Below are 26,180 nucleotides of genomic sequence, written 5' to 3'. Positions count from 1 at the left end.
TCTATGTGATGAAACCACAGAAATCTCAAATGTAAAACAATTAATTATTTATATGTTTGCCAGGTCACTAAAGAGGTCAGAATTAGTTTTGTATCAACCCGCAAAATTATTTATGGCAATGCGGAGACTATAACCAACACACTGAGTGAGACTATGGACACTCTACGCTTGAAAACTGCTAATCTGGTTGGACTAGGGTCAAATGGAGCTGCTGTTATGATTGGGAAACAGAAAGGTGTGGCAAAACTGCTTAAAGATAAAACATCTGGACTCTTGGTCAACTGCCACTATTTAAACCAACAACTGGCCCTTGCAAGTGCTCAAGCAGCAGCTGCTGTACCTTATTTAACAAAACTGAACGACATCTTAAGGCAGCTATTCTATTTCTTCCAAAATTCTTCATTTAGGATGGCTGGTTTAACAGAAATTCAAAATATTCTGAACATTCCCCAGATTGAGCTGAAAATGGCCAGTGACACTAGATGGCTGTCTCATGACTTTGCAGTACAGTCACTACGACAGTGTGTGATGAGTGATCTCCTTGGAGGGCCCAGATCCTGGGGACTTTGATTATGGGAAAGCTGCAGACAACTGGACCTCTAGGAAGAAAAGAAGAATAAATATTTAACTGAAGACACCTTCTGCATATCCAAGTTGGCTTTGAAGAACATTTTTTAATTTTTCTTCATTAGGTTTCCCATACTTTTTTTCATTGTTTTCACTTCTCAACAGCGACAATACTTGTGCCTCTTGGTTTATGTCATAACAATTGTTACTTAAAATTTTTGTTAGTGTTGCAGGATCCTGAATTGGATACTTCTTAAATTTAATAAAAATATTTTGGCACAAGTGTCAAACCTTAAAAAAGAGCACCAACACACCACCTGTGGAAGACTGTATCCATATATAGCTTTTAAAATGACTTGTACAATACTCATTCACTCCAAGAGAAGCACCAGTAATCAAAATTGCATCTCATTTATCTTCTTTTCCACTCTAACACCTTGTCTTTTACTCATGCCATTTAACAATTTTTTCTGATTTACAGACTAATCTTTGTCTCTGGGCTCATCCTTTATTTTCCAGTGTTAGATATCTAACCTATACAGTATTCTTGTTCAAAGTACAATCCTGATCCAGAGCCACCATCCACACTGGACACTATTCTTTACAACATGAGACATACTGTATCACCAGTAAAGTTCTGTCAGGTCCCTTTGGCTATTTTATATCAGTCAAAACATCACTTACGTGTCCAATAATCTATTTACTACATTAATTGTAACAAAGTTTCCTGTAATTTGTTAACATAACATAAAACATAAAAGCAGCCCAGAGGTAGTTTGAAAGACACTGCCTTAGTCTTCAGGATTGACATCCTCTCGATACTCATTGTGGTATATGGACTGTTGTTAGCTTAAGAGCTGGTTCCCACTTTATGCATAATGCTTCAGGGATAAGTACTAACCTAACACAACCCTAAACTGCATAAGCAGTTTAAAAAATGGAAGGATAATTGTAACCTGATGTGTCTGTGTGTGCTCTGCCGCAATGTTTCAGAGGCACCCATGAAATAATGCTAAACCTATTTTTACCTTGGTTACCACTTTACTCCCAAGCACTAGAAAAATAACATTTTAAACAACATCCTTTATTATCTCAGACTGGCAGGATTTTCACAGTTGCTTTTCACCTTCTCTGGTTTTCTCTCTCACCCCACCTATCCTCATTTTCCACTTCAAGACTTACTTACTGAAGGCTCAAAAACACAAATATTGTCTTCCTTTTTACTTTTCAAAATATTTTAGTATGTTGTGGCTTTATCCCCACCTCATGAATAGATGGCATATTGTCTTCTTATTTATTCATTCATTTTCAGAACCCACTGAGTTGTATGCCTTTCTAACAACAGATGGAATATCAGTGATCAGATATAGTCATGATGACTCACATTAGGCCAGTAAAGTTCCCAGTTATCCTAATAACATATGTAGGATTTAGAAGAGAACCCAAGCAGACACAGAAAGAACAATCAAAATCCAGAGGGGCGGTGACCAGACTTGGATTTGCCCTAAATCTCATAGAGCTATGAAGCCACCGCCCCACTGTGATGTCCATCATCATCTTATTTAAATGTACTTTTTTGAAGCCCTTTTCTGATGCAGCAAACTGAAATGAGCACAAATATAGAGTAATGTTCTGGTAAAGTTAAAGTTGACAGCTTCAGATTTCAAAGTTTTCATTTCAATACTGTCAAATTTTATTTTGTTTATAGAGCTCACTTGGCAACTCAAGGCAAAAGTCAGCATAAAATGAATAAGCCAACATCCTGCCATATACAACTAGGGAATCCATTCCCGGACGGGTTTATCCATTCCCGGGAATTTGGGAATCCTGGGCTCCCGGGAATGACACAGTGCACGGGCATCTCACATGTGAACGGTTTTAGAACGAGCGACACTTATTTTTAATAAAACTACTGCAATATATTGACACCAATAAAAGACTAACCTTAACTACAAGCAGTTCATGCTGTCATATAAGTACATGTACTGTATCTAGTTAGTTGCAGTAATAAGAGCATAGAAAGCACAACGTTTCGAGCGTGCACCTTCGTGCAGAGTACGCCAGCTGCTGAGAAAGCACGCTCTGCCTCCACTGAAGTAGGCGGCACAGTCATCAGATACCGATACACTTGTTCCAAACAATGCCCGTGCTTACCGTTGCTCTGAAACACCGCTGTTTCAGCTGTTACTGATGCATCCAGTTTCTTGTCATTATTATGTGATGGAAGTTTCTTAGCACAGATAATGTGGATGCAACAGACTGACGTATTGCAATTTCAAGTTGCTGTTCAAAGCTGTCAACAGCACAGACATCAATGAACTCTGCCCCATCCCAGCATTCGTGCGCTGCAGAGTGCAGACTCCTCCCAGTCCACTGTGCTCAGTCAGCCGGAAGATTAACTGCTGCTGGTCTGTTGTTGACTGAATTAATCAGCAACACACTACACCGTGGGCCAAAAAACCATGCCACTTAATTATTTTTAACTATAACTCTGTTATTTCTTGATCGATTTTTACACGCTATACAGTGCATCCAGAAAGTATTCACAGCGCATCACTTTTTCAACCTTTTGTTATGTTACAGCCTTATTCCAAAATGGATTAAATTCATTTTTTTCCTCAGAATTCTGCACACAACACCCCATAATGACAATGTGAAAAACGTTTACTTGAGGCTTTTGCAAATTTATTAAAAATAAAAAAACTGAGAAATCACATGTACATAAGTATTCACAGCCTTTGCTCAATACTTTGTCGATGCACCTTTGGCAGCAATTACAGCCTCAAGCTTGGCACACCTATCCTTGGCCAGTTTCGCCCATTCCTCTTTGTAGCACCTCTCAAGCTCCATCAGGTTGGATGGAAAGTGTCGGTGCACAGCCATTTTAAGATCTCTCCAGAGATGTTCAATCGGATTCAAGTCTGGGCTCTGGCTGGGCCACTCAAGGACATTCACAGAGTTGTCCTGAAGCCACTCCTTTGATATCTTGGCTGTGTGCTTAAGATCGTTGTCCTGCTGAAAGATGAACCGTCGCCCCAGTCTGAGGTCAAGAGCGCTCTGGAGCAGGTTTTCATCCAGGATGTCTCTGTACATTGCTGCAGTCATCTTTCCCTTTATCCTAACTAGTCTCCCAGTTCCTGCCACTGAAAAACATCCCCACAGCATGATGCTGCCACCACCATGCTTCACTGTAGGGATGGTGCCAGGTTTCCTCCAAACGTGACACCTGGCATTTACACCAAAGAGTTCAATGTTTGTCTCATCAGACCAGAGAATTTTCTTTCTCATGGTCTGAGAGTCCTTCAGGTGCCTTTTGGCAAACTCCAGGCAGGCTGCCATGTGCCTTTTACTAAGGAGTGGCTTCCATCTGGCCACTCTACCATACAGGCCTGATTGGTGGATTGCTGCAGAGATGGTTGTCCTTCTGGAAGGTTCTCCTCTCTCCACAGAGGACCTCTGGAGCTCTGACAGAGTGACCATCGGGTTCTTGGTAACCTCCCTGACTAAGGCCCTTCTCCCCCGATCGCTTAGTTTAGATGGCCGGCCAGCTCTAGGAAGAGTCCTGGTGGTTTCGAACTTCTTCCACTTACAGATGATGGAGGTCACTGTGCTCATTGGGACATTCAAAGCAGCAGAAATTTTTCTGTAACCTTCCCCAGATATGTGCCTCGAGACAATCCTTTCTCGGAGGTCTACAGACAATTCCTTTGACTTCATGCTTGGTTTGTGCTCTGACATGAACTGTCAACTGTGGGACCTTATATAGACAGGTGTGTGCCTTTCCAAATCATGTCCAGTCAACTGAATTTACCACAGGTGGACTCCAATTAAGCTGCAGAAACATCTCAAGGATGATCAGGGGAAACAGGATGCACCTGAGCTCAATTTCGAGCTTCACGGCAAAGGCTGTGAATACTTATGTATATGTGCTTTCTCAATTTTTTCATTTTTAATAAATTTGCAAAAACCTCAAGTAAACTTTTTTCACGTTGTCATTATGGGGTGTTGTGTGTAGAATTCTGAGGAAAAAAATGAATTTAATCCATTTTGGAATAAGGCTGTAACATAACAAAATGTGGAAAAAGTGATGCGCTGTGAATACTTTCCGGATGCACTGTATAATGCGAGCTTGGCCGTTCCCATTTTCCAGGGAATTACAGCAGTTTCATTCCCGGGAATGTGGGAATGAAAAATGTCCGGGAGCCCGGGAATAGATTCCCTATATACAACTGTATCAAATAGTGTTCTACCAATCAACCAGTCAATTACTGATAGACATAATGTCTTTATTGTTTGAAAGTGGAATTTTGTAGAAAATGTATATAGCACCTTTCATAATGGAAGCCATCAGTGAACACACTCATTAATCAAAGTCAAACATTGGCATACACTCTGGCCTCAGCAAGTGTGAGCTGAACTGAGTGGGGTTATTCCATGTCAAATCAACCGACTTTCCAGACATCCTATGCACTTCGGCTCCAAAAAATTCTGAAAAAAATACCATGTGTACCCATGTTATTAAGGAGACACCCTGTAAAATTATTTTGTTGTTAGATCAATACTTTCCAAGATGCAGTCATTTTTGTGAGGGAAGAGGGGTGCCAAATCTGACAAAGCTTTATTTTTTCATCAATTTCACAAGACCATCTCTCAAGAACTACACCACCTACCAGGCTCAAAGATTGCATACTGATACCTTTGTAAGTATAGTACGTAACAAACTCAAAATATTTGGTCCACATGACCCTGCCTGGTCACTGCATCTAGCAAAGTATTGATCTTGCATTAAAAACAAAAAAATTACAGGGTGTCTCCCGACTAACACGAGTTCACCTGGTAATTTTTCCAGAATTTTTTTAATCTGAAGTACATGGGCCACTGGTTGATTTGGCATGGAAAACCACAATGGTTTGTGAGTATATGCATGTGTGTGTTAACTGTACCAATTACTAGAAAAACAGACAGTATTCTCAAGACAAATTTTACAAAATCACTACATCTGCAGGTACAAAAATAAATTCTCAATATGTGTATCTTATAGCTATAAGACAGCACTTTCATTTTCAGTGCATGTCTCAGATATGACACAATATTAAAATAACGTAACATTTTCAAATCTGCCTTATTTAAAATTAGGTTCAAAGGGGGCCAGACCTATACTAGGCCAGTTAACCTAACCTGCATTAATTCAGGAATATGGGAGAAAAAAATGTGAGTACCCTGAGAAAAACTCACACAGACATGGTGAGGACATACAAACTCTATGAAGACAATGATCAGGAGAAGGAGTCAACCCAGAACGATGGATTCATGAAGCGGTAGATCTAACCACTTGAACCATTATGCCACCCTGTAAAATAATAGCATTATGAAAAAAAGAATAAAAACGGAGGGACAGCACAACACTATGACATCAGTCATTTTGATGCAATTCTGTCAGTCATACCTCAATTCTTCTATAGGTTAAACACACCCATCACCTGTTTCTCATTGAGGTGGCTCATACAACCACTGGCCTAGCTATATTGTTAGATCTAGCCCTAGCAAGATTTGAGATGTCCTTGAAATGTTTTGCTATTTACTGCTTCAGTCCTTTTGTCTCTCCTTGTTTGTGTGCCTGCATTTGAAATGCACAACTTAACAGCACTTGGCAACTCACAAGGCAACAAAAATATGGTTTTATTATCTGTCTACACAACAAGGCCTCTTAATCCAATATGGCCTTAAATCTTAATAACATGTTTAGAAGCCAGAATCTGTTCTTGAGTCATTCACTTCACTAGAAACATTATGTAATCTTGGTTTAAATTATTTAGTTTCGAAAGCACTGAAATCAACTCCTATTGTGCTACTGAAACTAGAATGTATGTTTTATGCACAAGAACTGGTAACATTACCATTTTTATTTTTGACTCCTAACCCTGATACTTGATTTCTTTTGTTTTCAGGACATGCAATGGATCAGCATTCAGACAGTGGTGACTTAAACCTTGGCAACTACTCTTTTGAAGATTCAATCAGCCAACATTGCTCCTCTACACCGGGAGTAGCCCCATACTCAATGCCGCTTAGAAAAGCACACAGTGAACTGGACCAGCCTGTGTCTCCTTATTCTGACAGAATGGATCATTCTGCCCTGGTGTGTGGTAGTCCTTCCTGGAATGGACAAAAAGAATCCACATTTTCTCCTTTGTGCAATAACTCTTTTACCTACATGATGCCCGTAAGCCCCATTGTGAGACAGTCTTCCCATCCGAGCACATTTTCAAAACACTCTTCACAAGGAAGTTTTAGTTCATCTTCACAGGTGAATTCTTTCATGTGCCAGTCCAATGAGCTAGCTGAAAATATGGGCAATAGAGATTGTGCAGACATGACAACTGTGAATCTTGAGCAGAAAAATCAAGCCTTGTACAGAGATATATTGAAGTTTCAGGAAAACTCTTTTGCAGCCCTAACAGATTCAGGGTCAGTCTGTTCAGCAGACAATTTGTACTTTGACCACAGGAGGGAGAGTGAAAGTTATGCTATGAATTATCCCAGCACAAGTTCAGAAGAGAGTACGAGTGCAGACAACGTTTCCATAACCGCTGATTTCAGTGAGCCACGAAGACAAAGATCAAAGAGTTTCTCTCTTAGGAAGCCAAAGAAGAAACCTGCTCCTCCTGCCCGCAGTGTGTCCTTAAAGAAAGATAATAGTGGGCAGCAAGTTGAGACCACTGTCCAAACCAAAGACCCAAGGCCAAGGAGTCTTTTCATACCCAGGGATAAGAATATCCAACAAAACTTGTTCCAGCCAAGTCTTTCCTCCAAAAATGTTAAAAGCACATCACAATATGCTTTAGCAAATGATACTCAAACAATAGGACAAGATGGAGAGGTACACTTTTCTAGTCATTGGTACACAAATGATTGGAAGTCAGATGATCCATATAAATCATTATCTAGTTCCAGCACTGCTACTGGCACGACAGCAATTGAGTGTGTAAAAGTGAGTGATAGCACTGAATCCCTTAGTTCACCCTCAACCTCTCGAGCAACATCTCCTTTCCAGCTCCATGCTGAAGCCAGAATCAATTCTCCATCCAAACCTCCAGTACTGATGTCCCCTTCCAGTGGCTACTCTAGTCAGTCAGAAACACCAACATCAACTGTCCCCACATCACTGATCATTGGTCACTCCACACAGGTCTGCAGGTTGAGGCCTAAAGTTCCACAAAGGAAGTCATCCCTCCCTGCCACATCCCCACGGGAAAAGGGTCCCCGTTCCAGGCTGTCAATTGAATTACCTATCATTCCTTCTTCTCATATAGACTTCACTGGGCCAGCAGTTTCCTTCAGAAGCAAACCAAGCGCCAGCAGAAGACACTCTGATTCTTCAACATCACTTCAAAAGATAAGCCCGAGCCAACCAGTCTTTCCTATGGTTACTCAGTTGGATCTAAAGTCCATTAGACTTCGATCAGTCTGTAAATCTGACCTAGACGATAATGTGGATGGGGTTTTTGAGATGATTGAAGAAGAGCAAAGTAAAGACGTGTATTCTACACCACAAAGAAAAGTGAAGCCCCCAGTAGCCTTAAAACCACAGCTGGCAAGAAGGCCCATAAATTTCATGGTGAAATCCCTTTCATCATCTCCAGTGAGTTCAGACTCTCCACCAATTTCTCCAAAAGAAAGGGCAGAACAATATTGCCCTGGTCAACAGCAGAGCAGGCCAATTACACTCAGAAATATAGATCATCTAACAGATGGAAACATTTCTGATATTCCAAAAACTGCAAATTCTGCTGTATCTCCTTACAGTCCATGTGAAGATGACACTTCTACAGCATATCCCACCAGGATAGTCATCCAGAGCCTGTCAGAGATGGAAAAGAGGAAAACCAAAATACCACCTCCAGTGCCCAAAAAGCCACAACTGTCAATGCAGTCAACTAATCCAGTCTCTGTTAATGAAACACCTGAGAATCTTCATGTTACTTTAGTTAGTGGTCACACCAGCAGCACCAGTGTATCTCTATCTGAAGATTCTTCCAGGCAGGCAGAAAACCACATTAAACTGATTACACTTAAAACCACAGAATTTGAGCAAGACCCAGAAGCTTCTCCTATTGGCACTCCCACAGGTCAGTATGATACAGGGTGATCAGCACCCAATTCATAGATTTAAAGCTAATCTCCCAGGATTCGCATTACATTCCTCCCACTGTCAAAGGTCAAGTTTATTGTCATGTATACATAGTACATAATTTTCACAGTACAATAAACTTCTTGATATCATATTTCTTGAGTAATAATAATAATAAAATACCAACAAAGACACATGCACAAAAATACATACAATGCAAAATATACATACAATTATATACAATATTTATTTGCTAGTATTTATCGGCATAATATACTGTACATATACACAGCTATCTTATGATATTTGTTATGATTGGTTGCTCAGTAACCCTAGGCTATGATGATAGAAACTGTATCTAAACCCACTGGTGCAACTGCCAATGGTCCTGCACCATTTGCCAGAAGGAATGAGTGAGAAAATAGACTGTGCAGGATGACTGAGGTCTTTGTTATAAGGTTTGTCTTTGTGTGGAATGGAGTGTTAGTAAACTTGCTAGCTTCTTGTTATCTGAAGCTTTGCTTAGTGACTAATGTAATACAGCAGGAATAATACTATAAAATGTTCCGTAAATCTGGAATCATGGTTAAAATAAGATACAGTAGCTCTGTGTTACTTGTTCACATCTGGATACAGTCTGATAAATTTGTAGCAACTTCTGTCTGATTCAAAATACAGATTAGATTAATTACTCAAAGATATCCTGGGGCTGCAAAAATAAAAACACATAAATCAGTTATTTTTCACTATGATTCCAGTATTATGAGACACCCTTTAATGTTAGTGAGTAGAATCCTTCCTAAGAAGTGCTCTCTTTTACTCTTTGAATACTTCTTTAATAACATTCTCTCCAAGGAATCTACTGTATTTCATCAGACTTCATAAAGAGATTGTGGTGGAGCTAATGCGTGGCTTAGTATTCCATGTCTGCCAATGACAGAGTTTATGATCATTGACAAGACAAAATGTTGTTAAAGATTCAATTTTGTTCTTTCAGTTTCAGCCAAAGATCCTGAAAAATGTTCAGTTCAGTTTTGGTTATATCCAAAATGATAGCTAAATGAATGGTGTCATTTTCATTTGTGGATTAAGTCAGTTTCTCTCACTATCTAGTTGCATATAGCAATTTTCTTCTGTAATGACAATGTTCCTAAAGGGTTGAATTACCAGAGAAAATATGATATACTTCTTTTAATGAATAGTATTTTCTTATAGTTTGCTTAATCTTTATCATAGATTGTAATTCCACCTATTCTTTTCAGAGAAATTTAACAGTCATAACATTAGAAATAATAGTGTTTCCATTATTGTAAGAAGGAAAACAGAAATAAACTAGGATCGTATTTCCACTTTATATATTCCATATAACAACTTACATGTAAAAAATATCCACCTATCTGCCACACTGGGAATACTTAAGAGTCACAAGTTAACCTAAACTGCCTGTCTTTGAGATGTGGAATGAAAATTGAAGCAATGGGAAAGCTAAATCCACAAGGACATGAACAGAATGCACAAGATCCATACTGACAAGGCTTGCTCCAGAGCTCTGATCCTTAACTCTGGACCCTGCCAAAAACTATGTTAGTGCATTTTAATCATTAATGAATCTCACTCTTATTAAGTAAATAAAACACATAATTGCACGTTACTTTATTTATTTTTTTTACCATTTGCCAACTGAATGGACAACTAAGGTTGTTTCAGCAGGGTCTACCATGGGACGAAATGTTCTCCTTCATAACAAACTTGATGCTGGGCAGGAGTTACATACATATTAGATGATATGGCAGTTTGATATGAGACTAGAGACTGTATCTAAAGTCTAAGCAGTCATGTATTACCTTACAACTAAAACATGTAGGAGTTCTTTATAACCTAACAACAAGCAAGCAACACAGACAAGGTAGTATAGAGGATGCAGTTCAGCACTGGATCCATGCAAGGTGAAAAAAAACAGCAGCGCCCTCCAGACAACTCACATTGTTGCCTCTAGTCACACATATCCTCTGAACTACAACAGAAGAACCAGCCTGACCATTACACTGCTCTGCACACAAAGGTTTAAGACTAAATTATGACACAGCGTTAAATTGTTAATCTGAAATAGATTGATGTAATAACCAAGGTTTGTTTCTGACTTGTGTCTGATACCACAAGCATAAGCTCTTTTGGTTGCAAAACTATGTTTTATTTGTTTCAGTATACTTGAACATTATTATAAAAAAGAACAACCTAACAATGACAATGTTCTAAACGTTGCTAGATGGAATTTAATCCAAATGTTTCTAATAAAGACCTGTTCATACATAATTCAGTGTAAGCAAGCATGTGTACAGTAAGAAGGAAATAGATTAAATGATTGAACATTCACTGTCACCTCTTCCAGCTATTTACAACAGGTATATAGTGTATCTTGATTTGTATCAGTAGGAATTTTAAAAAAACATTTTAAATCAAAGCTAAATTTTGATGTCTGAGGCCTTACTACAAGGGCAACTTAGATTATGGTTTGTACTGGTAGATGACCAGATCTTTAAATTCTATAAATAACACCAAATTAACTTTTTTTTTGTATTTAACTTCACCAGAGGAAGTTAGTGATAAAGTCATTCGGCATACATCAGAAGAAGATGATGAAGTCTTTGTGCAGTCATCAACATCTCATACCACAGAGGATCTCTTCACTATTATACACAGGTACAGACTTGACATATTGTGAATTTCCCCTTGGAATTAATAAAGTATCTATCTATCTATTAAGTATGACAGTTGAAAAACTTCCTTAAGTATTATTATGACTATTTTATCAAGCCTTTTATATAATTATTAGCATTTGAAATACAAGTATTAAACATTAATAGAAGAAATAATGCATATTAGCATTTCCCCCTGAAATCAAAGGGGTGCTTAGTGTAATTGTTAGATACCATTATTAACATGATAACTGGATGTAGTACTTACTTTCTGGAGTGAATGAACTAGTGGATCACAATAAGTGTACCAACTGCATGCTTATTCTGCATTTTTACTGTAGTTGCCAAGCACCCTAAAGTAAACCTGTTACATAGTGATATGTCAGAATAGCTATAAGTAATAATGGAGAGAAAACAAAAACATAGAAATTACTCCAAATGAACAGAATAAATGTAATTTATTCTTTTCATCCAACTACCCACTTTTTACAATGTGACCATCTTGCTTATGTTACCATTTTGTACTAAACTAGTCGGATATACTGTATTCATCTATCACAACATTTGTGAAAATACTTCAGTCTACTGCATTGTTTTATGTTCTCCCGTTTAACCTCCTGTGAACCCAGTTTTCCCAGTAAATCTGGAATGCTCTATGAAGCCCCAGGCAGTTATAGAGCATATGTAAAATGTAGTCAATATTGTCTAAATAAAGATGACAGAAATATTTCAACAGCAAAAGTTGTAAAACATGAGAAATATGTAATCTACTCACAGGGATCCCACCCATCATTGCCCAGTTATGTTCTGTTACATGCCAATTTACTAGGATGTGATGACCACAATAATTCATGAAAGGGGATCCATGACCAGCAGTTTACTCCAGCTCTTGCTTGCACAAGAAAAATACAGCCTTTTTCTTTAAAATGTCGAGCATACTCAGTTCCTGATCTTTGTCAGTCACGTGTCCTTTTAGTTAACTTCATTGCCAGTCACATGTCCTTTTAGTTAACAATCGCCACTGTGAAAATATTCTGTCATTTCCCTGTACTAAATCTTCTCTTTATCAGTGTCCTTCCATCGGTTCTGGTTCATTTTCCCATTTCCTGGCAGTAGCAATGCTTTTTGGTGATACATATTTAAAATAATATTTATTTTTATGAGAACTGAAGTAATTGTGTGTACAACAGCACAAATGATGTTACTTTTTAACATATGATTTAAATATATATCTGCCAGAAAAAATGTGTTAAAAGCGACTTACAATATCAGGATACGTTATAACTGTTTACAGATTTTTTTTGCAGCTGGAGTACAAACTGGTGACATGCTTTGCATAAAATAACAGAACATTCACAATCCAATCCAATCTCTTAATTCAATTCATAAGTAGTACACTATTTTGCACTGAAACTGAGATACGGAATAGGTGAGAGATAAGTGAAAAATGATTTCAGCAGGGCAGGAAAACAGAGATATATGAGTATTTATGCAGAATGTGAATACTAGTAGGGATAATTAGGATCAAGTGAGACCGACATGATTGGTGTTTCAAGTGGCTGAGCATTGTGGCATAGCATCATATATGTGCTGTCATGGGGCACATCCATAAAGTATTGTGTAATTGCTCCTTCAGGGAGGTATGGCCTGTGGAGAAACTGGAGCAGCATTCCAGAATGTGCCACACAAGCTCTGTTAAAGAGAGACAATAGAAATAAGGGGACATTCCTGACAATGGCAGCATTGTAGGAATTAATTCTGTTTTCACTAGTTAACCTGCCATGAAATGTACGACAATATACCCTCAATGTGTGGTTGTATAGTCAAACTGTTTCTGACAAGAAGAGACCCCCCTCTTTGGTATACCAGTTCAAAGATAAAGTGGAGAAATGAGGCTGATCTCCAAAGATAAACCTAAGCCAATCTATGTGTAGATGTAGTTAGCAACTAACATTCTCTAGAATGAAGAATGGGAGATCTTGAAATTTATGCCATCAAAGGAAATAGTTCCAAGTAGATATTTATGCATTAACCAGTGTTCTATGCATGGTAACTACCTACCTATTTTTAGAGATAGTAAACATCGCTAAAGTAAACTGTGTCATTGCCTGCCAAATGATTTGCCAGTTCCTCTTTGGTGCTGTTCATGTGAGTTTCCCAGATCTTTCCCAATAGTCATGGGAGCCTCCTTGTAACTATTGTTACTGCTTTGTTCCACTGTTGCATTTGTATAAACAAAACGAACTATAACACATCAAACTGACTACCAACATTAAGGAAGACTAATGATTCCACCCCTAGCAAATTCACACACTCCTATGACTTATGATCCAATTACCAAGGCAATTTTGTTTTGTTGTAGTGGCAGATCTAATGTCCCAAGGCGCCTAATCCAACATTACTGAGTCCTGGATGTCGAGGGGTGGTCATGAACATCACAGTCATGCAAGCCAAATCACTTTCATAAGTAGCTGTGCTGATCTCCAATTTGGACAATGCAAACTGGGCCACTACTGCTTAGTTTAACTAATTTCTGTCACAGTTTCTCTTCCTAATATACTACAGATGCAGTTAGTAATGTACTTATTTCATTTTGGCTTTATATTCTAATGAGTTTATTTTAAATGGAACAGATATAATATGTGTGTATAAATATACCAGCTGTGTTATCTGGCTTTGCCAGCAAAATTCCCTAAAACAAAGGGCCTCAATTATAGTGCTGTATGTTATCTGCATATACTAAGTAACTAAGTACTTTTCTGTAAACAGTATTTGTAGAAGCAGCTAATATTAGTTAATAATAATAATAATACATTTAATTTATATAGCACCTTTCCCATGCTCAAGGTGCTATTTAACGAAAGGTGTTGATAACAGAGAAGAGTGGCAGCAACATGCGTGCACCAGCATCCCCTCCACAGTTAACAATTCACTGGAGTGCCTTATACTTGTACATGCTACAAATAATTGCCCATAAGTAAAATATTCCTGTTGTAAATGAATTCTTGCTTTTCCTAGAGAATAACCTTAGGAAACTGTATTGTTTTGAAACAGTTAATTAGTATAAATAATGGGAATTTTGGGTATACATATAATTTCTCCTTTATGACATCCTGTAAAAATGGCAGCTTCAATCAGATTTCAATGCACTGTAATACTTTAATCTGTAATCTTGTACTATTACAAAGTTATGGAGGATTTTGATGAAATGCAATATACAGGTTGAAACAGGCCTAATGTATGGAAATGGCAGTTTACCTCAGACAAAGAGGAGAACTAAAAATTATAACCAGTAAGAACTGAAATAAACCCCAAATAAAGTAACAAAATTGAAAATGATGAAAAGTCAAATAAAAAGGCACAGCAAACTGCAAATCTAACCTTGAAATGTGCACTATGTATCTATCGCACAATGGTGTCAAGAAAACTGAACTAAACCCAGCTTCATATGTGAGTTTTTACTTTGTTCATTCAAGAAATTGTTTTCAGTGTACTGACAGTCATATGTTCACATTAGGTTTAGTGGTACGCAGTACTATAGTATTATAATTAAATATTTATTGTTTTCATTTGTTTACATTGTTCACTCATGCATTTGTTTTCATATTTTTGTCAGTTGTATGTTTAAGCTTCTATTTTTTCTCACAGACACAGCAGCTGGCAGGCGTTGAATCGAGCTTTATAGTGCTTGCTAACCATGTTTTACTAGACTTTACTTCTGCTCATTCTCCACACCACATATCACGCCATGACTTTTTCCTTCCTCACTCATCTATCCAGCCTGTTGATGAGTACCACTCTTTGTGTGCCCCTCCTAACACTGGTGTTGGTAGACTACATTTGCATAAACCAAAAAAGCTTCAAATAGCCAAGTGGCACTGTGTTCCTCCTGGCTTCTTCTCATTGCTGAGACAAGAAAAGGACCTGTCATCTTACTATGGCTTACTCAGTCCAGTATTAATATAGACAAATAAAAAAACACATGTCAGCTAATCTTCTTTTCTATAATGTCACCATATTTCAATAAAATTAGTCAAAGCATTTTTTAAGATTTTGGGATATTTAGTTTTTCTATTGCAGGGGTGGGTTTTACCCTTAAATATTGATACATTGAAAGTTCCTTTCTTAGTGGATGCCTACTAACCTAGGTACACAATCCTGCCAAATTTTAGCTTTTTAACAAAACAGGAAATATTGTTTTTGTTGACGAGTGAGTAAGTGAGTCAGTTAGTCGATGTTGCATTTTATACATTAAGATTCCATCCATTCTGTTTCTGGAGAAATAGCAAGCTTTTGCAGACTAATTTCTTTACAATATATTTTAACAGATCAAAACGGAAAGTTCTGGGAAGGAAAGAGACAGATGACACATTCCAGAGACAAAGCACAGCTCAATCCATCAAAACCAGCCAATCAACGTCTGCTTCTGAGCAGAAGCAAACCTCACCTGGGAGGAAAGGGAGCTCATCAAGATCTAGTTCCAGGAATGAGAACTTCATGGCTTTACTTCAGAGGAAAAACAGCAAGAGTGGACACGGAACAAGAGTTTCTGCCAGAGAGCTCCTCAAAAGCACCAACCCACTAGCACGCAGAGTCACGGAGTTCTCACTGCCAGAGCCAGAGTCAAACAAATAATCAAAAACCACATTGGTGGCCGTACAACTGGCTTACCCACCATCTAGGATAGTAAAAGCTTTTTAAAACAGTTGGACTGTTTGTTTAAATTTTAAGCACAAGCATTGAAGTATATAAAACTGCAGTATGCAACAGCGCTAGAGAAATACTAGTTATTGATTAAGGCTATGGACTGTATTATACAGATGGCGTAAGCAACAGGGTCTAAATAATTGTGTGCAGAAGTATTAGAACTGATGCAATATTTCCATTTTAACAGAATCAACAATTCAATCACAAAGCTTCTCCTAGATTGTCTTACTTTTATTGACAACTATGACGAGTTATGAAAATGGAACATATTAAGTGAAACAGACTGCATCACTCAGCCTGGATCAAGTGGTGTCTGTGGCATAGCTGGCAAATGCACAGGAATATATGTAATAGAAAACCCAGTGCTGGAAGACCTAAAAGTAAGTCTAACATACTGTAAAGGCATACTATACAATGGCTTTGTATTTAATGAACAGAAAAATAACTATTACTGAATAGACATTACTCATGTTTAGGTTTCCCCCCTTACATTCATTAGCACTTATGACGGTCACTTTTAAAATGTGTACTTCAAAGGAGGCATTGCAGTCACAAACCTCATGTATTTAATAAGACAAGTTAATTACATCTTCAAGACCTAAACAACAATCTAACAAATATCACTACTACATGAAAGCACTATATGTAATGAACACATAGGTACCAATCATTGATTTGACACAGCAATTAGCATTAGATTCAGGACCCACAGTCCATTTACAGTGTAAATAGAATGATAAGTCACTTTTGGAATAAGAACTTAAAAGGAAGTTCTACAATTACAAACTTTATGCTTGTGTTTGTACTGTAACTAATAATCTAGGAATGAAAGACCTGAAAACTGTACTAACAAAGTGGGGTACCACATAAAAATGTTACCTTTAAAGAACACACAGGAGATTACCACTCATTGGACATCAGAATTGAATTTGGTTGTCCATTCATAAATAATTTAACTGTCTGGTGTAAAATCAGAAAACGGAGACTAAAGAACACAAGTCACAAAACATTTTTGAAAGAACTGCCAACCAACTCCTGATCTTAGTGACCCTGAACAGCAAAAAGGGCAGGGTTAGAAACAGAGGAAGATTAGTTGAGAAATACAGTAAATACATCATGCCTTCTTATGGGTGTTCTTTTTACAAAATAGTCATCCTTTTTGGATACATATTTGGGTCTTCTAATGCAGGGTTTATCATTTGCACACACTGTTTCCATATATTTGCAGATTATGTTGTGGGCAGCTCACTTTAAAAAATAAGTGATGCTATTACTTTAGTCAATGTATTTAATTTAGTATATCACAAAATAATTTTAAGACTTGAAAATTTTAGTGGATGCTTTGTGTTAATTGTTGATCTTCACAACATGCATGCATGCATTGTAGCTGTGGCCGTTTTTTACAGCTGTGTACGCTGTATGTACTGTATATGTGTGTGGTTTATATACATACATATAAACGCATATGTATATATAAAGCGAGAGGGTCAGAGTATATATAAATGCAAAGAATACATATTTTTATATATATGTGTGTCTATATATATATAGTATATATACGCACACACGTTTAATGTATCTCCCTTTAAAGTACTTTTCTCAGTGCCCTACTTAAATAGAATGAAAATTATTTTTCACTCACCCTTCCAATATAAAGATTCTTATACTGTGACCATAATGTATAAACCTATAATGCTGATTTATTAATATTTTAATTAATGCATCACAGTATCTCAAGGGGTTCAGATCTAACATAAGGCAAGAAGCTGCTCCACTGAATAGTATTCTACATTTCAATGTATAGCAATGCCAATCTTTATATTTGAAAATGCATTAGGGTGTTTATTCTATTCCAGGCGAGCACTGTAAAATCCGATGAAGCAAATTGCCACCCAATTGACTTAATGTGGCTACAGATCAATAAGAGCTTCACACTGCCTTTTATATAAAACTTAATAACGTCGAACAAGGAAGGTGTCAGGAACGTGTTGCACATATTTCTGCTGGACATTATGAGAAGATGGCCTAAGAGTGAGTTTATCTATTACAGTTTAAAGACTTACTTATAATGAAGACGTTCTGGATGGATGAGGCAAAGGTTTTGCGAAACTTTGTTGACATATTCTGCTGTTGCACGAGCTGTATTCAAAATGGAGAAGCGTCCAAACACGTCGTGCAAGATGCAACATAACACGCTACTGGTGGAAATAAGTTTACACAAAGGGAACTTTGATAAAGATGATTCAATCAAAAATATGACAAGCCTGGACTGAAAGACGCTCGCGGACTAAGAGGCTCAAACCTGCCGGATGTAAAGAGGGGGAGCCAAGTGCGTCAAACGGGCAATGGTGTTTAGTGCGCCTGCAGTTTATATTCCCGACTCTTTCGGGCGCTGCCCACTGCCCAGTGCGGGCAATGCTCGGCACCTCCGGGGGCTCGAGTACGGACAAGGAGTTGTCACAAGACTCAGCATTTATATCAATCTGTTACGAGATTATGTAATTCCGACCAGTGTTTTCTCATGAATTTATCAACCCTTTCAGGTATTTTGTGATCAAGTTAGTAAGTGGAGCTTGTTTTGAACAGTCAGTATATGGAACAAAACGTTGATGTTTGCCTTGTATTATGGAGTAGTGCCTCTGTTGTTTCAATGCCTTGGTATTGCTCTTCCTTATATTTATGCTTAGAGCAATTTTTAATCTCTCTCTCTCTTTCTCTCCTTCTACCTGTGTAAGCGGCATCAGGGAGCCACAAAAAGTCGTTAATACAAAACTTACAAATTGCACACCATGTCTCCCTCTGTTCAAGTCAGGTCATATAATGTACAAGAGAATCATGTGTAACAAATTATATTCTTTTATTTGGAAGGTATTTTATACAGAATATTTCTTCTCAGGAAGTCAAGTAAATAAAATCAAAAGTGCGTACAAATATACCAATTTGAGGTCTGCGACAGTAACGACAGAAACTGACTTGCGTCAGCCTTCATGAAATTGTTGGAAATTGCCTCATTGGTAGGGGAGCATAAAAACGTTAAATATTACAAATTCCATCCGTTGTTATATTCGACGTGTACAAATGGTTTATCAAACGGTTATAAGTGTAAAAAGATTAATATCTTTATCGTAAACATGAACTGTTACACAGTAAGAAAGATAAAGTGCCAAAATGTGTATAGGTACAGTTCGTTTTTAGTAAATGTCTTATGATGGCTACAGAATAAATACATTTTATTTGAAAAGGAACAGTCAACATTTTAGGCCTCTGAAGACTCGACTTTATCGGCATCTTTGGTCAGTTCCAGGTAACAGAGATGCAGCTCATTATTATTTGGTTTAAATCGTTAAGTAATTTATTCATAAAACTGCCTAACGGTAAAATGAAATGTCCGTTTGTATTTTAAGGTGCATGAAGTGTAACCATAATAAAAAAGAACAAGACCTTATGATGTCATAAAAAGTGTATATTATACAGCAGGCAATGTTAATACTGTCGAGAGAAAAATAAAAGTTAATTTCTTAAGACTTGTGGAGTTATAAGATGAGAAATTTAATTAGAAATTGCAAGATTACTGATTGCATTGAAAAGGATATTTCATTGAAAGGTGCTAAATATAAAACCACCAGAAGTCAAGAGTGAAACTGGGGTTGCACATATGCACAGAAAAGCAGTTTATAGCCTCCAAAAGTATACTGTAACTCACCATCCTCCTTGAACAAGGTTTTTGGTGAATGATCCTTCTTTGTGCTCTTAATTCATTCAAGTGCAGTAGAAAAATATGTTTGTGTGGCTGTTTTCAAACACCGGGTAAAAATTCTTTAGATTGTCTTCTAGTGCTGACTTCTGATTTAAGAATTAGAACTATAAACATTTTGCCACAGTTCACTTGTGTGCTTAAAAAGTGGTACTTATCTTACACGACTGTTAAAAGCTGTTCAGAATTGAATGTGCACATTACTAGGACATCACAAATGATAAAAGAGAAAGGCCAGACTTCAGTTTTGGTATCCGTAATTACAGTGTCCTACCATATAATATTATCCTAGTGATAAAGGTACTTAAGGCTATTGTCCCATTTTTAAATTTTGTATATTGCAAAAAAAAAAACAGTTACACTCTAGCTTGTCTAGAACAGACACATGCTTTTAAAGGACATCACTTTAATTCTTCTTAATTACAGTGTACTTAAACAATAATGGCTCCACACCTATCTGCATGAGATGGGTTTAAGTTTGCATTTCTCAGTGCTACTTCATTGCTGACTATATATTTTCCTATCACATCACTCTGATATTCTGTAAATACAACACTGATTTGTAGTGCTACTGCATACACATAAATATATAATGAGTAATTACCATGTAATTACCCTGTAATTGGAGACACCCAAACTAAAGTTTGGCCAACACAAAAACTGAAAAGCTGTGGCCATCCTTAAATTAGGCTTTGAATGTGAAAAAAACAAAGAACTGCCTTACTGATAATGTAGTAAAGCACAACGTGCATATAATGGTTATTATTACACCACTTTGTAATAATAACATGCATATTATGTATGTCTATTTTTACATTGTTTTAAAAAAAAATACAAGGCACTAAATATTGTTTTTTTTATTTTTCTTTATATTTAAAGAGCTTCTATTAATGGTATATACATGTTCTAAATACTGAATATTTTAAAATATATGTTGTTTGTTGGCACAGTAAAAAGGAAAGTAACCAATGAAATTTGATGGTGACCTTTACAAATATAAGAGAAAATAATCTTGTGTAATATAGAGAAAATTGCAATATAGGAAAATTATATATATCACTGAAAATTTTATTTGTACTCATATTATGTAAATTATTATCATTACACAGTTGAACAAATATTTTAGTAACTGAAAATTATTATTTATCCGAGTGTTGGATGTCACCAATACAACTGAATTAAATACAGAATGTTACATTTAAAATATAAAACTGTCCTTTATTTTCCAAAGAGGATCTTTAAAGTGGTGGCATTATTTAATGCTTTTTTAATTTATGTATTTTTTCCAATAAACCTTCCACATTGTGCAAATGATAAGACAACTTCTCCTGCTCACCTCCATGCCAGTGGATGAATGACTGACTGGGTGAGTCCCAGTTTGCTAGAGTGGTATATTTGTCTTTTGTAATACCTTCTGGGTTTAAACAGCAATGTGGTAGGAAAGTGCAATGTAAAAGTCCTTTTTTATTTCCCAGATTTCAGAAGAAAAAGTGAGATGGCACAGGGTAAAGGTCATCCACTACTTTCTCTTATTTTGTTTATACATTTTAGTTCTGAGCTATGTCCATTTGTGCATGCTGCCTGTTTATGAAATAAAATTGGAGAATGTTTTGTTTGTGTTAGTCAGCTTTTGCCACAATGTCTTTGTAACAGGGCTACAAAATTTGAATAAAATATTTTCTATGAGCTTAATTTTCAGATCCTTTATGAATTTACAAAATATAAAATGCTTATAATTACAAAAAAAAAAAAAATCAAAATACATACCTATCTTGTTTTTGCTCATAAAAATGACTTTTTTGAGTTTGGATTGAGCAAGTTAGAAAATACATAGAAGAATGCATTATTAAAGTGTGAAGGTACCTTCAGAAAATCTTAAATGTAAAGAGTATACTGTAAGGAGAGGCTAATTTATCCAAGTATTTTCTTATTGGCTCCATTTGTATATCTTCCCTATTATGTATTTCTTATATTTTACTAGTTTATGTTCATAGAACCGTCACTTTATCCGTTGACTCCCCTTAAAATTCTGCACAATATCATCAATAGGGTTCAATTTGTGGAACTTTTACCACAACTACAAAATGACAAGATGATCTTCCAAAAAGGCAAAATCACAGCCTCCGGGCTATGATTGTATTAGAGTTTTAGGTTAACAGATGAATCATAATTGACCTCTTAAAACTGACTATGAGTAGCCTTATCCAGACTGGGTTCCTGCTTTTCCCCTCTTCCTTACAATTACCCTAAAATAGACTTTGCAGGTTCATAAAAGATGAAAGAATGGAATTTCCTGGACTGGTGCTCACAATGTAGAGCAAGTCCTTCATCCTGAAAGTCTGAAACCAGATTGTTACACAGTAAAATACAGCAAAGCCTTTTGATAAGAGAATGTAATGATACTGGCTAGCTTAAGGGCAGTAGATACTGACTGAAATCAGAATGATGTTCATATGGTTTCTCTCTATTTAAAGTGGGAATTAAGGGTCCTGCCTTTTTTCTATATGTTGTTTTGGCCGGTTTATAATTATATAGATGCTTTCTGTAAACCAAGTGGATGTTTTATAAAGTAACAGCAATAGTTACACTCTATAGATCTGTGTTCAGGTGTCAGCAAGATCAGTATACTTTGGGGCTGGGAAACATTCTGATATGCCTGCATTATCCCATATGATAAAGAGATGCACGTTCGGTTAAGCTTCGGCATTATATGAATGAGTGTGCCCTGTTGTGTGGATTCTGCTGAGATTGCTTCTCTCCAGCTCCCAGTAAACACTGTAGAGGAAAAAGGAGGCTTCGCTGTTTGAAAAAGAGATAAGAAATTAAAACAATTATAAATACTGAACTAATCATTTACTAATAATTAATGTCTGGTTTTGTAAATCATCATATAATTATGAAAAAAGTAAATACTAACACACTTTAACATCATGAAAAAATAAATACTGACACACTTTAATATTTTAACAAAAATGTGTGTTTTCTTCAGTGCCTTATCATGTGCAACTGATTCAAGTGATGTTGTTCCATTTTATTTCACAATAGATCTTTTTTTTAATTTGAGGTTTGTGCCAAAAACTAAAAGCCTGACAATGATAGACAGACAGATGTCAATATTCGTCAGCTTGGAACTGGCTACAAAACCATATCCAAATACAGTATTGTGGAGTCTGTCATTCTGCCATCATACGTTATCAATGTTCATCATCTTAAAATGTCTCCAAGATCTGCCAACATGACATTTCTAGAAGTTTAAAAAGTTTCTCTTGGCATGATTTAGGCCAAAGTTTATAAGTAATAAAGGGTTTAAATAAGATGGTTGGAAACCTCTGCTCTCAATGAACAACACTCATATAAAGCAACAATTTTAGAAAAACATGGAATTCCATTAGTTCATTTTCTAAACTAGGTTTTCCAAGCATAGTGTCATAACGAAAGGGCATTTGCTGGTCACACTCAATTACTTATGGGTCCCACACCATGCCACTCACTAATGAATGGGGACATTCCGAGTCTGAAACAAACTTAAAAGGTAATTTTCAAGTCAAAGTTACTTCTTTGCAATCATTGTATATATTAATTTGTCACATGAAATAAAACATTTTTTAATAATTATAAAAACACATAGCCTGTTCTTGCATTTTAAAATGGAGTTCAAGGGCCAGGGGTCCAAACATAAAAACAAATCCCTAAAAAAACCTAACCAAATACATACATTTTTCAAGCCAAGAATATTATCAGGTATTGATACGAGTTGTCACACACGTGCGAGTAGGAGACAGCTAAACGGCTTGAGTAATGGTAATACCATATCAGACCAGGGGGCGGCAGGCTGTGCTGACTGTCTTTCTCAGCTCCTTGCAGATCGTTCCCAGGAAATCCCACCAGGTTCTGGCGCCTTTGATGACATCACTTCTGGCACCTTTGATGACGTCATTTCCGGCCCCGATGATGTCACTTCCTCTCCGGGCCTTTAAAGCCGCCATCTTACCTCCAGTCTGGCAGTTCTGTTTTGGACTCGGTCTTGTGAACATCTCTATTCAATTATTTTCAAACTTTTGCAGCCAGGATATAGTATATGGGTGGCTGCCCCAAACCTTTATAATGTCTGGAGTGTATTCCTTGTCACAGTGGCATAGCCGGCAGGATTTTGATTCCATGAAGAAACCGAGACAGGACCAAATAATTAACCAGGTGAGAAAGTACTGGGGCCAAGTTTCCGGGTGCGAAGTTTGGGAGTCAGGAGTAACTTGGTGCAGGCTCCGCTTCCTAAATATGAAACTGGGTTAGTATTTTGTCTAAGGGAGAATATAGATAAGACAGCGGGTTGGAGAATGACTGACTGACTTACAGACGTGCGCTGGTTCCTATGGAGGAAACGAAGAGGGCTCATTATGTTCTCTCGGTTATGATCCCAGATAAATATGGGCTTTCCCCAGACCAGCAGGTAGAAGACCTTATAAACTGGGAGTTAGATCCTGAGAGATCTACCCGGGAGCAGGCAGAAGCTCTCTGGGAGCAAATAGCACATGGGCTAAGGCCATTTGAGCTGACAACATTTCAAATAGTGACTGCTTGTTTCTATTAAAGGAACTTCCCAAAAATTTTGCCCAGCCAGTCTGGTGAGATTACGGTTCCTAGAAACATCTAAGCCAGCCTCGCAATCTGAGTGAGCAAAATGGTCCCCTAGTGGATTCCGTGGGGATTATGTCACACAAACTAGGTCTCTTTCATATAAACCGGAGCCTGTTCCAAATTTCCCAGGCCTTTGGGTGTGCAACCTGCCCGGGGATGAGGAGGGATGCAGGTGGACGGGGAGAGGTGGTTATGTGCACTTGTCAACCCCCTGTCGCTAGCACATACGGGAGTAGTAATCGTCAATGGACGTAAAGTCGAAGCACTCCTTGATTCCAGTAGCAACATTTCATTTGTTGCTTGCCGATATGTATTACCGTGACAATGGATAAAAGTAAAGACCAGTGTTACATGTATACATGGGTAAATCCGTAAATATAAAACCGCCCTGTGTCTCATCAGCTATGGAGGATCGCTTAAAAAAGTCCCCATGGCGGTTCTCCCGAATCCTCCTTTCACAGTGATTCAAGGCCAGGACTGGTCTGATAAGTGGTGTACTAATTACTACTCCCGAACAAAACTTAGGCCTAGCTATAGATGGGGATGACTTGACTCAAGCTGCCTCCATGCCGTGTAATAGCCGGTGGAGAGAGATACGGAAGTCCAAGAGGTAGACGGGGAGATTCCTTTGCCGTCGCAGGCGGACACGTCATCACCCCATGCCTCGACGAGCTGGGAAGAATCCCCGCCCCTTGAGGTCAGACCGAACCCTCTCTCTGAGATACATTTCCAGTTCAGAGAAATGCCAGCTTCTTTCAGAAGGGAGCAGTGGAATGATGACTCCCTGAAAAATGCAAAAAATGCAGTAGTACTTGTCAATGGCCAACGCACTAATCAGCCCATGCCACAGGGTCCTCACTTTGTGGTAGAGAACAACCTATTATATTGAGTAGCTGAGCATGAGGGGGAGGTGAGAAAGTTGTTGTTAATTCCACGAATTTACCGGCAGCAAATCTGTGAATTAGCGCACGCCCACCTCCTAGGAGGCCATTTGAACACCGAGAAAACACTAGAGCGGATTAAACTCTGATTTTTTTGGCTGGGAATTAATGAGGTTCACCTTTTTTTCATCTCTTGCCCAGACTGTCAATTATGGCAAATTCCTAGAAGGGACAAGCACGGGCGAATTGGGGTCGATATTGTAGGACCCTTAGAGCCCTCAGCCCGAGGACATAAATATATCTTAGCCCTCGTTGATTATGCTACTCGATATACAGAGGCTGTTTCCCTGCGCTCAGCCACGTAAAAAGCAATCGCACGGGAATTTGTGGGGGTCTTTGTGAGTTTCTGCATCCCTAAAGAAGTCCTTACGGATCAAGAGAAGCCATTCACCTCGGAGACATTCAGAGAGGTTGCCAAGTTATTTAAAATAAAGCACGTAAAGACCACGGTGTATCATCCTCAAACTGATGGTCTAGTGGTGAGGTTTAATCAGACTCTCAAGCAAATGCTTCGCAAGGTGTTCAGCAGAGACAGGAGGAACTGGGATCATCTCCTCCCCCTCGTGCTCTTTGCCTATCGGGAAGTTCCACAAGCCTCTATGGGGTTTTTGCTGTTTGAATTACTATATGGATGACAACCTCTGGTATTATTGGATATTTTGAAAGGAGGATGGGAAGGAGAGGCTCTTCCCTCTACCAATATATTAGAGTATATCACGCAGTTATGCAATCGATTTGGAAAAATTTGA

The 26,180-nt window shown here is 37.7% G+C and overlaps 1 protein-coding gene across 2 annotated transcripts in view; it reads left to right on the top strand.

The window, feature by feature from the left end:
* The window catches only part of nhsl2 (NHS-like 2), a 147,081-nt gene extending 125,534 nt beyond the window's left edge, over positions 1-21,547 (top strand). For both annotated transcript variants that reach the window (XM_028815536.2, XM_028815534.2), the window contains 3 exons: positions 6,516-8,696; positions 11,290-11,398; positions 15,723-21,547. In XM_028815536.2, the coding sequence (XP_028671369.2) occupies positions 6,516-8,696; positions 11,290-11,398; positions 15,723-16,029 (2,597 nt within the window). In that variant the 3' untranslated portion in view covers positions 16,030-21,547. The remainder of the gene's footprint in view (positions 1-6,515; positions 8,697-11,289; positions 11,399-15,722) is intronic.
* Positions 21,548-26,180: the final 4,633 nt, after the last annotated feature.

This window comes from Erpetoichthys calabaricus, chromosome 12, assembly GCF_900747795.2.
Source record: "Erpetoichthys calabaricus chromosome 12, fErpCal1.3, whole genome shotgun sequence".
In the NCBI taxonomy this organism is placed as follows: Eukaryota; Metazoa; Chordata; class Cladistia; order Polypteriformes; family Polypteridae; genus Erpetoichthys; species Erpetoichthys calabaricus.
The sequence above is the reverse complement of the archived record's forward strand: the minus strand, read 5'-3'. Positions and strand labels throughout refer to the sequence as shown.